The sequence below is a fragment of the Myxocyprinus asiaticus genome, chromosome 16, assembly GCF_019703515.2.
Source record: "Myxocyprinus asiaticus isolate MX2 ecotype Aquarium Trade chromosome 16, UBuf_Myxa_2, whole genome shotgun sequence".
NCBI lineage: Eukaryota > Metazoa > Chordata > Actinopteri > Cypriniformes > Catostomidae > Myxocyprinus > Myxocyprinus asiaticus.
In genome coordinates this window covers 43406483-43422070 of record NC_059359.1, presented here as the reverse complement: position 1 = coordinate 43422070, position 15588 = coordinate 43406483, and the positions used below count along the sequence as shown (strand labels likewise).

Here is a 15588-nt window from a genome sequence, read left to right as displayed (position 1 = left end):
GGATGTTTCTTTTTTTGCTGAGTTTATATGAGAGTGGAATGTTGAGATCCTTTGAAAATTTGGTTCAACATTTTGGGATTCCCAGATCTCAGTTCTTTAGGTATTTACAGCTGCGCCACCTGCTCTGCACTATTTTTGGGAATAGCATACACCCCCCTAAAGCAGCAGATACTCTGGGAGTGGTGATTATTGCTTTTGGAAAAGGTCATGAGGCATCAGTGTATTACTCCCTGCTAATTCAGTGTCTGGGGGATGGAGCTTCAACTTCTCTCAAGAGATTATGGGAGAAAGATTTAAACTTGGTATTGGAGGAGGGAGTGTGGGCTAGGATTCTAAAAAATGTCAAGTCTGCATCTAGAGATGCAAGGTTGCACCTTATGCAATTTAAGATTTTACATCGATTCTATTGGACCCCCTCTAGATTGTATAGGCTTGGTCTTAAAGACAGACCCTCCTGCTGGCAATGCCAATCAGAAGATGGAGACACAACCCATGTTTTTTGGTGGTGTGTTAAGATCCAAGGTTCAGAGTTTTGTGTGTGTGTGACGTATTGGGCACTCAAATTTCATTTTGACTCTGCATTTTAGGCAATGGGGCGGTCATCAATATAGGGAATAAACACATAAAAAATTGGGTCCTAACCAGTGTTATGATCGCCAGACAAATTATTTTAAGGGGATGGAAGTCGGCTGGAGCGCCTCCATTTCAGGAGTGGTGCACGGAGATGGGGAGGGTGGCGGCTTTCGAGGAAGTATCATCTAGAAGACAGGGGAACTTGGATTCATTTGTTGGGAAATGGGGCAACTATTTGGCGTTCTTGGAGGGCTCTCGGTGAGGGGCAGTGGAGAGAGAGGTATAGTTATAAATGTGTGTGATTATTATATTTTTTGGGGGGGGGTTTGTGGGGGGTTTTGTGTATATACACATGTGTGACCACAGGAATGTTTGTTGAGGATCAGGGTGGTGTTGGGGATTGGGAGGGGTAATACTAGGGGTTAAATGTTGTTTCTGTTTATATATATGTTTTGCTTTTCTTTGTTTACGGTGTGAATCAATAAAAAAAAATATCACAAAAAAAAGTAGACATATGCTAGATGGACGCCTTTTGGACGCCATGTCAAGTTAAAAAGAACCTAAACTGTTAAAAGTTTAGCACTTTTCATGGCGCTGCATTATAGCGCAACAACGTCATGGTTACTGGTGTAACCTCCGTTCCCTGATGGAGGGAACGAGACGTTGGTGTCGATGTAATGACACTAGGGGTCACTCTTGGGAGCCCAAGACACCTCTGGTCTTTGATAAAAGGCCAATGAAAATTGGCGAGTGGTATTTGCATGCCACTCCCCCGAACATACGGGTATAAAAGGAGCTGGTATGCAACCACTCATTCAGGTTTTACGCTGAGGAGCCGATATAAGGTCCGGCCATTTCAGCGGGTAGTTCAGCGTTGTGGCAGGAGGGACCAATGTCTCGTTCCCTCCATCAGGGAACGGAGGTTACACCAGTAACCATGACGTTCCCTATCTGTCACTCACTCGACGTTGGTGTCGATGTAGTGACACTAGGGGTCCCTATACAAAACGCCACAAGGCTGAACTGTGTTACGTGAACTGGCGGTGTGTGGTGGGCAGACTTGCTGTGTGCCTCATAGCCAGCGCACCAGGTCGACACGTAACCTCCCCCAACACAGTTATGAGTGTCAAACGGCCCTTTTTGGGGACAAGTCGACTACCCAGAGATAGAGACAGGCTTAACGCAGTCGTGGCCTCTTTCCCCTTCTCTTTTTCCACTCCCTAAAAAAGAAGGGGGATTACCTGACTGGGCCGCCAGGTCTAGTCGGGGGGTGTCCCTCCCAAGGGGAGGACACCGCGGAGACCACACCTCGCCCCAAGAGAGAGGGGGGTATTTAAGTGGAAGAATACATCACATGGTCTTTCCAACCATGTGGAGAGCCTTCAAGGTAGATCCTGCCCAATGGGGGAGGAGTTAATACAACATGGAGACTGAGGGGCTCTGCCCAAGGAAGACGCAGTTTGCCAGTAGGGAAACGAACTAGCGGAAGATATAGATCGCATGGGGTTAGCCTTACAGGGAACCGCCACATGCGGAGCACCTACCCCAGAACCGGGCTCTTAGTCAGCGTGTGTACTGGGCCGGCAGTGAGTCTCTCCGAAAACTCGACTGCCACAGGGCTCGGAGGAAGTCAACCAGGGAACAACTTTTGTGAACACTACTGGGAATTAACAGCGCACGTCTTCAGCTCAAAAGGAGGTGGAAGGCACTATGTGCAAGCGATACACCCGGCCGGCTATCCCGGGCTTATCCGCTTGTGTTGCGTGCCACTACCTGGGACGAAACCAGTTCCACCCGGAGGTTGTAGAACCTTGCAAAGGTGTTGGGTGTTGCCCAGCCCGCTGCTCTGCAAATGTCTGTTAGAGAGGCACCTCTGGCCAGGGCCCAAGAAGCCGCTACACCATGGGTAGAATGGGCTTGTAGCCCTACCGGGGGCGGCATGTTTTGGGCGAGACATGCCATAGTTATGGCGTCAATGAGCCAGTGGGCGATCCTCTGCTTGGAGACAGCGCTTCCTTTCCGCTGTGCACCAAAGCAGACAAAGAGCTGCTCAGAGATTCTAAAGCTCTGCGTGCGATCCAAATAGATGCGTAAAGCGCGCACTGGACACAGCAACGACAGGGCTGGGTCTGCCTCCTCCTGCGGCAGCGCTTGCAGGTTCACCACCTGGTCCCTAAAAGGAGTGGTGGGAACCTTGGGCACATAGCCCGGTCGGGGGTCTCAGGATCACATGAGAATAGCCCGGACCGAACTCCAGGCACGTTTCGCTGAGAACGCTTGCAGGTCACCTACCCTCTTGATGGAAGTGAGCACAGTCAGGAGGGCAGTCTTCAAGGAGAGTGCCTTAAGCCCGGCTGACTGCAAAACTCAAAGGGGGCTCTCTGTAGACCCTGAAAAACTACAGAGGTCCGATGAGGGAACAAGGCGTGGCCTGGAGGGATTCAGCCTCCTGGCACCTCTTAGGAACCTGATGATCAGATCATGCTTCCCTAAGGACTTACCGTCGACTGCGTCATGGTGTGCTGCTATGGCAGCAATGTACACCTTCAAGGTGGAAGGGGACAGCCTCCCTTCCAACCTCTCTTGCAGGAAGGAAAGCACTGATCTGACTGCGCACCTCTGGGGGTCTTCCTGATGGGAAGAACACCACTAAGCGAACAGACACCACTTAAAGGCATACAGGCACCTCGTAGAGGGAGCCCTAGCCTGAGTGAACGTGTCTACCACCGCAGGTGGGAGACAGCTTAGGTCTTCCGCGTCCCGTCCAGGGGCCAGACATGGAGATTCCAGAGGTCTGGGCACGGGTGCCGGATGGTGCCCCTTCTCTGAGAAAGAAGGGCCTTCCTCAGGGGAATTTGCCCGGGGGGAGCTGTCACGAGGAGCGTGAGGTCCGAGCACCACGTCTGGGCGGGCCAGTAGGGTGCTTACCAGGATGACCTTCTCCTCGTCCTCCCTGACCTTGCACAGTGCTTGCCCTGGATCAACGGCCGGAACCTCCGCAGGGCGAGCAGAATTGCCAGTAACTCGAGGCAGTTGATGTGCCAGTTGCCAACAGCGCCCCAGCCCGTTTTGGAGGCGTCTGTCGTGACCACGACGCGCCTGGAGACCAGTTCTAGCGGAACACCTGCTCGTGGAAACGAGAGGTCGGTCCAAGGGCTGAAAAGACGGTGTGTCCCGTGGCGCCATGCCCGTCTCGGGACTCGAGTCTGGAGCCAGTGCTGAAGCGGCCTCATATGCATCAACCTGAGCGGGGTGGCCACCGCCAAGGATGCCATATGCCCCAGGAGCCTCTGAAAATGTTTCAGTGGAACCGCTGTTTTCTGTTTGAACGCCTTCAAACAGGCCAGCACCGACTGGGTGCGCTCGTTCGTAAGGTGCGCCGTCAAGGAGACTGAGTCCAACTCCAAACCGAGAAAAGAGATGCTCTGAACCAGGAGGAGCTTGCTCTTTTCCCAGCTGACCCGAAGCCCTAGTCGGCTGAGGTGTGAGAGCACCAGGTCCCTGTGTGCGCATAACCCGTCTCGAGAGTGAGCTAGGATTAGCCAGTCGTCGAGATAGTTGAGAATGCGAATGCCCACCTCCCTTAACGGGGCAAGGGCAGCCTCTGCGATCTTCGTAAAGATGCGAGGAGACAGGGACAGGCCGAAAGGGAGGACTTGTACCGATACGCCTGACCCTCGAACGCGAACCGCAGGAAGGATCGAGACGTGAAAGTACGCATCCTTCGGGTCTACCGCCGCGAACCAATCTTGATGCCGGACGCTTGCTAGAATGCGTCTTTGCCTCAGCATCTTGAACGGGAGTCTGTTTAAGGCCCGGTTCAGTACTCGCAGGTCCAAGATTGGCCGCAACCCACCGCCTTTTTTCGGTACAATGAAGTAGGGGCTGTAAAACCCCTTCTTCATCTCGGCTGGAGGGACAGGTTCTATCGCGTCCTTCCGTAGGAGGGTAGCGATCTCCGCGCAAGGTAGCAGCGTTTCCGTCTTTCACCAAGGTGAAGTGGACACCGCTGGACCTGGGCGGATGTCCAGCGAAGTGAATCGTGCAGCCGAGTCGGACGGTCCGGACCAGCCCTCGTGATGGACTGGAAAGCGCAAGCCATGCGTCCAAGTTCCGCGCAAGGGGGACCAAAGGGACAACGTCATCGGATGTACCGGCGGGTGGGGCCTCGCGGCGGGGCGGAGCTTGAGGTGCCACACCACATCGTGGCCGTGCTGAGTCCGAGGACATCGAAGCACTTACCTGGCTCCTTGTGACCACCCCCGGAACAGCCTGGGACGGGGGAGGAAGAGGCCTGTCCTCATGACCCGTGGAGACTGTCACATCGGGGGCGGATTTGTGCCACAGCTGGGCGCTCAGGGCGGGAGACCGCCGCTGGAGCGCCAACCTGCCAAATGGAGTGGTGGACGGTGGTCGTGATGCCAGCCGTACACACCGGATATGTGACCCAGGGAACAAGGAAACCACTCTTGCGGAGCTCTTGAGTACTGCAGCCACTTGGGCATGCAGTGCAATTAAATGCAAAAGGTAACAAAAAGATGAAGATCTGCTTACCAGCTCCAGAGCAGCGGGTTTCGTTGTCCCTGGGTCGCCCGTCTCAGGGGCGCTTCGAAGACCTCCGTGGGTTCTTCGGTGCCGGCTGTGAGATGGGTGGCGTCAGCTTCCTGCGGTGGGCTCCACGCCGGGGCTGGGCCGGAGGGGCGGGCTGCGGCGGAGCCGGTGCAGTCACCGCAGGGGGACGCCCTCGGCGATGAGTAGATGGGGTGCGGGATCTTGAGCCACGCCGGGGCAGGACAAGCCGGCTAGCATCCATCTACTGCTCTACCATCGAGAACTGCTGGGCAAAGTCCTCGACGGTGTCGCCGAATAGGCCCGCCTGGGAAATGGGGGCAGCAAGGAATCGTGTCCTGTCGGCCTCACCCATCTCGACCAGGTTGAGCCAAAGGTGGCGCTCCTGGACCACTAGTGTGACCATCGTCCGCCCGAGAGACCGCGCCGTGACCTCCGTCGCTCGGAGAGCGAGGTCGGTCGCCGAGCGCAGTTCCTGCATCAATCCCGGGGCGGAACTACCCTTGCGCAGTTCCTTTAGCGCCTTGGCGGACTTGCAGGAGAGCCATGGCGTGCAGGGCGGAGGCGGCTTGTCCAGCAGCACCGTAGGCTTTGACCGTCAGGGACGACGTAAACCTACAGGCCTTGGACGGGGGCTTTGGGCACCCGCGCCAGGTGGCGGCGCTCTGCGGGCATAGGTGCACCGCGAGCGCCTTTGTCCACCAGGGGATTGCCGAATAAACCTTGGCCGCCCCACCATCGAGGGTAGTGAGAGCGGGGAAGCTGAAAAGATCGGGACCGGGCAGTAAAAGGTGCCTCCCACGAACTTGTCAGCTCTTCAAGCACTTCCGGGAAGAAAGGAACGGGGCAGGGCGTGGCTTTGAGCGGCGCCGCGAGCCCAGGAACCAATCACAGAGCCGTGAGGGTTCAGGGAAGAGCGGTGAAATCCACTCTAACCGACGCTCGCGGCTGTCCGGGAAAGCATGTCGTCATCTCCACGTCAGCCTGTGACTGGGCGATCGACCCCGAAGGGAGGAGCCCAGCTGAGGCTTCCGACTGGACGAGCCCGCTCTCCGATGCTGCGCTCGAGAGCTCATCACTTTCGCGGGCTCCGAATAAGAGGTCGAACTCGCCGTGAGACGAGCCGGCGGACTCACCCGGAAGCCCGATCGGGGCAGACGAGCGTGCTGGGGAATGGGAGGTCCGCGGGGGGATACCCGGTGGAGGCGGTCCCATTGGCGTCCCCAAATCGCCCCCAGTGCTAGCCGCGCTGGCCTTAAACCCGTGGGTATAAGGACCGAGGCGGGAGCCTCTGGGATGGCTCGCTTCCTTACGAAGGCGAGCCGCCACCGCAACGTTGCCATGGACACATTCTCGCAATGAGAATGTGACCATCCACGAACGCTGTCTCCGCGTGAGCAGTGCCCAGACACGAAAGACAGTGATCGTGACCGTTAGAAGGCGAGAGATAACGAGCACAACCAGGAATAACACACAATCGGAAAAGCATCTTTAAAAAGACGCGTCTTTAAAAAGACGTTCCATGTGTGCGCTCTTTTAGAGAAATATGTACTCTTTTAGAGGGGAAAAATGCTTTTTCAGAAAATATACTCTCTAGTTTTTCTGCCGAAGCGCCCAGGGGCATTCTCTGCAGTGCACCAGTGCAGAGGAGGGAGAAGCCGCTGAAATGCGCCGTCAGATCCAGCAGGTGAATGAACAGTAGTATTCAGCTCAATGAGCATGACCGTTCGGCTCCGAAGAGAAAATCTGAATGAGTGGTTGCATACCAGCTCCTTTTATACCCGTATGTTCGGGGGAGTGGCATGCAAATACCACTCGCCAATTTTCATTGGCCTTTTATCAAAGACCAGAGGTGTCTCGGGCTCCCAAGAGTGACCCCTAGTGTCACTACATCGACACCAACGTCGAGTGAGTGACAGATAGGGAACGCATTCCCACTTGTGAATGGCTTGTGAAATATTTAAAACATTTGCTGCCATATAGGCCTATAAAATTATACAAACACCGTCGACACAAGTCACGCAAGGTCCTAGCAAAACTAAAATGTATAAATGCAAATTTAGAGCTGAATACTGTGTGCAACATGTGGTGGAGAGTGATGTCTATGCTCCCGAAAATTTTTCCTGCTATATCTAAGAAAGGGAAATAGTTACAGTATTTATTTTAATGGCACAAACCGGCACAAATCGAGTACAAACGAACAGCACTGGTTTGGAGAGATTTGGACGACATGGGGTGGAAAGTGACATTAAACATATAATGTAGACCAAAAATAATGTCTAATATCTCAAACACCAAACCAGCAAAAACGTTCATTTTTGCTGTACAACGCAGCACAAATGAATGGTATAGTATGGTAATGATTTGTTGGGGTGCCAGCCTTACGGAGGTCAGAAAACTGTAGCAGATCTGTGATTGGCCAAAATGCTCCGTTCGACTTTTCTGAAACTTTTCCTTATGGAACTCGGAAGCTTGACCTCTGGCCTACTTTCTGTAAGATCTGAATTTCTCCATTTTGAAAGTTAGAATATTGAATTCAATATTGAATTTTAAATTTCTTCTGCAGCTGTAATTTTATAATTTGAATATTTACAGCTAATTTCACCTCTAAAAATTTCAGAACACAAAATCTGCTTTTTAAAAATGCAAATCTATAAAATATGCTACAAAAACAATTAAATTTTGTTAAGTGCCACATGTACATTTACAAAATTCAAAACTATAAATTATATTTTGTTAAATGCCACATGTCTAAAATTCAAATTTACAAATTTCAAATTAAAATCTTTTTGTCGTTTATCTGGCTCCATAGAGGGGCAAAAAAAAAAAAAAAAAAGAATAATAATAATAATTCTTGGTGTACTCATCCTGTGAGGATGCAGTGGGGTAGATATATCACATAACAATGACAAATGGATTGATTAACTTGAATTCTTGCCTACTAGGACATGCTTTTCCATAAATTTTATTCAACATAAATGATCCCAGACACAACACACCTGTGTGCTAAGCCTGACCTGAAGCTTGGAGCTTTGAATATGAGACCTTATATGCCCAAAGCCACCATTGCATATCAAATTATTGTAGATCATGGTTTTGATGTTGGACAGAAACTTGGCTTAAATCTGATGAGTATATTTGTCTTAATAAGTTTACTCCCTCAGGATACACTTTTGAGCATAATCCTCACGAAAAGTGTAGGAGAGATGTTGCGGCAATTTATTACGCACACACACACACACAAAAAAAGATTTTGTGGTGAAGTAAATATAGCAGAAAAGATTAAGTACGTTTCTACATTGAATAAGTTAGTTTTAGCATGCTCTAGCTTATAAGTAAACATTATTTATGATTGTCTGTTATCTTTACAATGCATCATCATCTTTCAATCCTAAAGTAGAAAACCTTGTCATATTTATTTGCTTATTTGAGTAAAATGTACTTACCTTTTCGAAACTGGTGTTCCCAGCATGCACAGGGCTTGAATAATTAATGAGCTTGCATGGTTTCACTGTTTGCAAGTTGATTTAAACCGTTTTAATTTTTTATTTTGTTGTTGCATTTGGCAACTTTTTGTTTTGTAAAGTCTGAAGTTAATGTTCTACTCAGAATTACCCATTCATGTGTACAAAAAAAAAAAAAAAAAAGATTTGTTGATTGTTACCGTCATCGTGTTTTGTGCACCAGTTGTTCAGGTTTGTGTGGACAGCTCTGGATCTTGATTCTATCCCTATTAAAGCATGGTGTTGTGTAATAGATTACATAGCATGCATTAAGCTTCCATGTGAAATACTTCTTTTGTGTCATGTGGTACATGAGTGAATACCTTAAGATATGCTAGTCCAGTGCTGTTTTTATTTTATTTGAAAGGCTTAAATCAGTGGAACATTGCTGAAGTAAAATATCCACAAAAAAGTGTGAATAAATTTTACATTTAACAGAGTATTGTCATTTTAATATTACTTACTGTAATATAAAAAAAACATCAACACTAATATACTGTACATATACAATTAAATTAATATAATCACAATACAAAATAAGTTGACTGATCAGATATGGCATGACACTAAGTCCTCTGCTGTAATATTACATCAGAGCATTTCAGTAAAGATTTGTCATGGCAAAAATATATGCCACAGATACCTGAAGTCCAATGTTGACAATGTCCCATTTTCCAAATACCAAAAAACCAAAGAATATTCCAGCAGTAGTTGCTAATATCCCTCCCCATGAAGATGATTTTACTGCTACAGCTGCAGCACCGCCCATGGCCACACCTGCTGCTCCAACTGCCCCCAAAAAAGCCCCTGCTGTACCTCCAACTCCCACAATCTGCGATGACACTTCGACTAAAGACAAAACAGCCACAGCTGTTACGCATGCCCCCACGATCGCCTTTCCTCCTGCCTCTCGGCCCATTGGACCACCCACTGTGGCCCCTAAACCAACCTGAGATACTTTGGACACAAAGAATCCTGCAGATATTGCTTCTACGGAGGATGTGTGCATTATACGAATGCTGATGTTCTGCTTGCTTATGGCTTGTCCTGCCTTGTGCATTTTAACAGACATCCCTGCCACCTCTTGCCCAGCATGAACAGTAAGCACAGCGATGGCAAACGTGGCAAACATTGCCATGCAGCCTGTAAACATCCAAAAGTCCAAATGCCGTGACCTCATTAGCCCAAAGGACATGATCAACACCAGAACTAAGAGGATCACAAAAACAAATCTGTAATCTCCAAACCCAAAGATCCCAAAGCCAGCGGTCACAGAAGCAGTAACAGTCATCGGAATGCCAGAAAAGACAAGAAATTCCACGTATTTTCCCACCACTTTGAGCAGGTGCCGTCTAGAAATCCTCTGCTTCATTTCTACTTCAAGGGCCTGCCATTGTTGTCTCTCTACCTCTTCTCTTTTTCTTCGTTGGGCCTCCCAAGTGGCTCGAAGTTCTAATCCTTTCCCTTCCTCACCCGTTTTCACCATCTCAAGAGCGATGATCCTCTGTTCGATCTCCACTGCGACTCGCTGTCTTTGTTCTACCTCCAAAGCATCTAGTCTCACTTGTTCACTCTCACTATCCTCAGTACAGACTCCCTGAATCCCACAGCAATCTCTTTCCCTGCACGTAAACTGCACAACAATGTGCATTAATAGTTTCAACACTGTGAAAATCCCCAAAGCCCAGAGCAGGTTGACTACTCCGTAGCTCACAAGTTTTTCAATGATGGCCCCAAGTGCTGCACCGCTTGAAGTTGTGGCCAGGGCCGCGGTCAGTCCTGCTGCAGTCCATGTAATTCCACCTAGAGCTGCTGGAGTTCTTAATAGCAACAAGCCAACAGAAGCGGCTATGGTGATCCCTATTACCGCTGCTGTCATTGATGTAGTGAGTGCCGTAGCTCCTAGAAGAGTGCCCAGTCCCAGAGCCCCAACGGTCTTCATGCCATCTGTGATGGGCTTCAGTAGGGTTCCTGAGACAATCTCAGTTGCGACTTGATTCACTGGTACCTCCGTGGCTCCAAGTGTACCTCCAGCCACCGCTCCAAACACAAAGCTAAGGGCAGACTTCATCACCAAGCTCTTAAGCTCTAAAAAAAAATAAATAAGGAAACATTTGTCAAACCGTTACCCATAACAGCTACCAGTAAGTCAGTGAAAGTAAGGATCATTCATCTTGTTAAGGATATAATGCATTGAGCATTGTTGCAGTATACAGTGCATCCGGAAAGTATTCACAGCGCTTCACTTTTTCCACATTTTGTTATGTTACAGCCTTATTCCAAAATGGATTAAATTCATTATTTTCCTCAAAATTCTACAAAAAATACCCCATAAAGACAATGTGAAAGAAGTTTTAGAAATATTTGCAAATTTATTAAAAATAAAAAACGGGAAAAAAAATCAAATGTACATAAGTATTCACAGCCTTTGCTCAATACTTTGTTGAAGCACCTTTGGCACCAATTACAGCCTCAAGTCTTTTTGAGTATGATGCTACAAGCTTGGCACACCTATTTTTGGACAGTTTCTCCCATTCTTCTTTGCAGGACCTCTCAAGCTCCATCAGGTTGGATGGGGAGCGTCGGTGCACAGCCATTTTCAGATCTCTCCAGAGATGTTCAATCGGGTTCAAGTCTGGGCTCTGGCTGGGCCACTCAAGGACATTCACAGAGTTGTCCCGGAGCCACTCCTTTGTTATCTTGGCTGTGTGCTTAGGGTCGTTGTCCTGTTGGAAGATGAACCTTCGCCCCAGTCTGAGGTCCAGAGCGCTCTGGAGCAGGTTTTCATCAAGGATGTCTCTGTACGTTGCTGCATTCATCTTTCCCTCGATCCTGACTAGTCTCCCAGTTCCTGCCGCTGAAAAACATCCCCACAGCATGATGCTGCCACCACCATGCTTCACTGTAGGGATGGTATTGGCCAGGTGATGAGCAGTGTCTGGTTTCCTCCAGGCATGACGCTTGCCATTCAGGCCAAAGTGTTCAATCTTTGTTTCTCATGGTCTGAGAGTTCTTCAGGTGCTTTTTGGCAAACTCCAGGCAGGCAGTTATGTGCCTTTTACTGAGGAGTGGCTTCCGTCTGGCCACTCTACCATACAGGCATGATTGGTGGAGTGCTGCAGAGATGGTTGTTCTTCTGGAAGGGTCTCCTCTCTCCACAGAGAAATGCTGGAGCTCTATCAGAGTGACCATCGGGTTCTTGGTCACCTCCCTGACTAAGGCCCTTCTCCCCCGATCACTCAGTTTGGCCAGGCGGCCAGCTGTAGGAAGAGTCCTGGCGGTTCCAAACTTCTTCCATTTACGGATGATGGAGGCCACTGTGCTCATTGGGACCTTCAATGCTGCAGAAATTTTCCTGTACCCTTCCCCAGATCTGTGCCTCGATACAATCCTGTCTCGGAGGTCAACAGACAATTCCTTGGACTTCATGGCTTGGTTTGTGCTCTGACATGCACTGTTAACTGTGGTACCTTATATAGACAGGTGTGTGCCTTTCCAAATCATGTCCAATCAACTGAATTTACCACAGGTGGACTCCAATCAAGCTGTAGAAACATCTTAAGGATGATCAGTGGAAACAGGATGCACCTGAGCTCAATTTTGAGTGTCATGGCAAAGGCTGTGAATATTTATGTACATGTGATTTTTTTTTTTTTTTTTTCGTTTTTTTATTTTTTTATTTTTTTTATAAATTTGCAAAGATTTCAAACAAACTTCTTTCAAGTTGTCATTATGGGGTATTGTTTGTAGAATTTTGAGGAAAATAATGAATATAATTCATTTTGGAATAAGGCTGTAACATAACAAAATGTGGAAAAAGTGAAGCGCTGTGAATACTTTCTGGATGCACTGTATATATAACACTTTCCTCTCCAAAATGTTAATTTTCCTGGTAAGAAAACTGATGCATTATCAAATTAGTGTGACATGTAAGAAATTGTCTGCATTCTGAGTGAGTTTGATTATACATTGATAATCATTCATCTACTATAATGAAACCATGGTTAATTTTGTTAGGTTCCAAAATGTAAAAAAAAAAAATAAATATTTTTTTTTTTTACTTACTACGTGCATTTTTATGCTACATACAGTACATCAACATTAAGTGCATTTCAAACTCACTTCAACATACAATATATTCAACATTTGGAGGCTGTACATCACTATAGAGGGAATAAACTTGCTATTAAAATGGATACGAGAAGGGATAATGTAACACAGATCAAGTGTTTAAATCATACTCTGGAATTTCAAATCTTTATCAAGGAAGTAGGGCAAAATATCTTTGGCAATGAACACCTCAAGCACTATAGTTATTGTTATGTCTGTCTGAATTAGCACTGAATGCCTGCTTAAAAACAAGAGGGAGTGCGTGCTGTTTCCGGCTCACCTGCGCTTCTTTATTCCAGGGTGATGTCAGCATAAAAGGTTAATTCGATGTATTACCATGAGTTTACAGCACTCGCAATATTTGCTGTTGCTATTGACTGTTTGTCCAAAATCTTTGACCATCGTTGTTGTAAATGACTGCAAATCAAAAAAGTTCCCAAACAGGAGAATTGAATGCCGCTAGGGGCTTATCTCAGTGGCATATCTTCTCTGCTGGCCATGTTCAACGACACACTAATGTGTGCAGAACTGTGATGTCATTAAATGATTTAACATACTAACAGTTAATTGGACAGCTACTCTCTGTAGAAAGTTGACCCACGTAAGACACAGGAGTTTATCTATCTACATAGCCACACAGATGCATTAGCGAAGGTTGTAACTGTGCCCGTCTATTTGACACTGTTTTCTTCACCAAACCGTATGCTCCAGATGCATCATTAGACTTGAGATAAACCACTCTGCAAATGCTTGTGGAACCATGGGTGGCGAACCGTATGTTTTTTTTTACCCAGAACTGTTACACCCCTAAGCGACATACAGTCTAGCAACATTAAGTGACAGGGTACCTGCTGTTGTGAATGGGATTAAAAGCATCACTTAAGAACTTGTAACAAGAGCTTGGGCTGCTTCTAAGTTATTGGAGTAACAAGAACATGTGTCTATATGTGTGCGTATGTGAAAGCGAGAGAGAGAGAGAGAGATTGTGTGTGTGTGTTAGCCTGCGATTGTCACGACTCGCAGCAGTAATCATCAGTAATGCTGAAGCTGTTAGTTTAACTTTATTTCTCAGCTACAGTTTAGTAGTAATTCGCTTCGAGCCTTCATGGAGTGAGAGAAAATGCAAATGTTCTAACTTTCATGAAACCCGCTCACTGACAGACAACGAGACACTCTCTCAATGAAAACATACTGATAACACATAAAGACTGTCATTTGTTACACCTACTGGCATAAATATGTATTGTCACAGGGATGAATCAAAATCTCCAGCTATAAAACAGCAATGATTTATTTGGTTTTCAATATATTGGAACATTAGCGGAGTGATACAAACAGTAAAGCTTCCCAGTGCTGTTTGACTTCTACTATATCAGCACTCTTTAAACCAGGACCGGAACTGACTGTAAAATAAAATTAAATAAAATTAAATAAATATTTTGTTCCAAAATACCATGTCACCTAAATAAAAAGTAGAAGTAAAAATTGGACCATTTAACTTGGTTAAGCAAAAATACTTTAGCCTTTAATATGCCTGCCAGAGACAAGTGAATGATGGTAACATGTTTAGCCAGTTTCTCTAGGTGTCATGCAACATAAATATGTGTGTATTGTGTCCACATGCAGGCAGTAGTTAATGCATGAATGTGACAACATACGCTTCTACTTCAGGTTTCAATGATTTTCCGATGCATTGTTATATTATCTTCTTCCATTTTACTACACTATTTTGTGTCCACTGTACTCTAACTGCACACACACAACCGAACATGGACACATAGCCATAATATTTATAAAACAATTAGCAAAATTTTGTTTAAAATAGTTTTAGATAAAGTACAGCATGTTACACAGCAGGACATGTCCCAAAAGAAATTGAACAACCAAAATGTCTATTTCAGAACTGAACCATGGTCAAGACCAACAAAATTACAGATACTATAACATTGAATATGCCTTATAGTAATAAAGCCTGATAAAAGATGTAAGCAGTTTCTTAGTTTTATGTTAGTTATTTTACATCAATGTTAACAAAGTTTTGTCTTACTCTGCTGTGATGGCACCATGGTGACCCAGGTAAACACATGTAAAGTCCTTCCACTTGAGTGTGAATCTCGCTCACCCCTGTTTTCTCGTTCAGTGCACCTCCAAGGGTGAGACAGCAGTTCTCTATCTTATGCGCGCACGTGCGTGCGTGTGTGTGTGTTTCTTTAGATTTCCTGTTTGCACCTGCACAGATCTCCCTCCTCAGTATTTCTCCACCCCCACACAGCCGTTCTTATCATCCAATCACATCATCAGAAGACACATTCCTCTTTTATCTGTAATCTGTTCATTTGTCACCCCTTAGCACCCCTTGGCTTTTTGTTTTATATAGTCACTTTTTAAGATTTATAGCAAATCAAATCGAAGAAGTTAATGTGTATATCATGTCACACATGGATGCATTCATAAGCAGAATATACAGTATTTGGGTTGTTGAGCCACTATATTGAAGTCAAAGGAAACAGGTTTGAGCATCAGGTTTCAACCTTCTCATCTGTCAGTGTGTCAAGGTCAATTTCATTAATTTCCCATAAAAACTCATTCTCAGAATTATATTTAATTGAACAACAAAATAATTATTAAATATGACCTTAAATAATCTTTGTGTGTGCTGGTGAACTTCACAAAACCAGGTCACATTATAATGCAAAAAAAATATATAAATAAAAAAAACAGCTATAAATATATAGCTATATATATATATATATATATATATATATATATATATATATATATATATATATATATATATATATATAGAGCTGCGTTTTTTTAAAATGTAGAAAAA

The 15588-nt window shown here is 46.2% G+C and overlaps 1 protein-coding gene across 1 annotated transcript; it reads right to left on the bottom strand.

Moving 5' to 3' along the window:
- Positions 1-8975: 8975 nt before the first annotated feature.
- On the bottom strand, positions 8976-14938 carry LOC127453884 (uncharacterized). The gene is made up of 2 exons (XM_051720632.1): positions 14803-14938; positions 8976-10733 (listed from the first exon to the last, which is right to left on the bottom strand). The coding sequence occupies exons 1-2, from the start codon at positions 14819-14821 to the stop codon at positions 9247-9249; spliced, it is 1506 nt and encodes a 501-aa protein (XP_051576592.1). The 5' UTR covers positions 14822-14938; the 3' UTR covers positions 8976-9246.
- Positions 14939-15588: the final 650 nt, after the last annotated feature.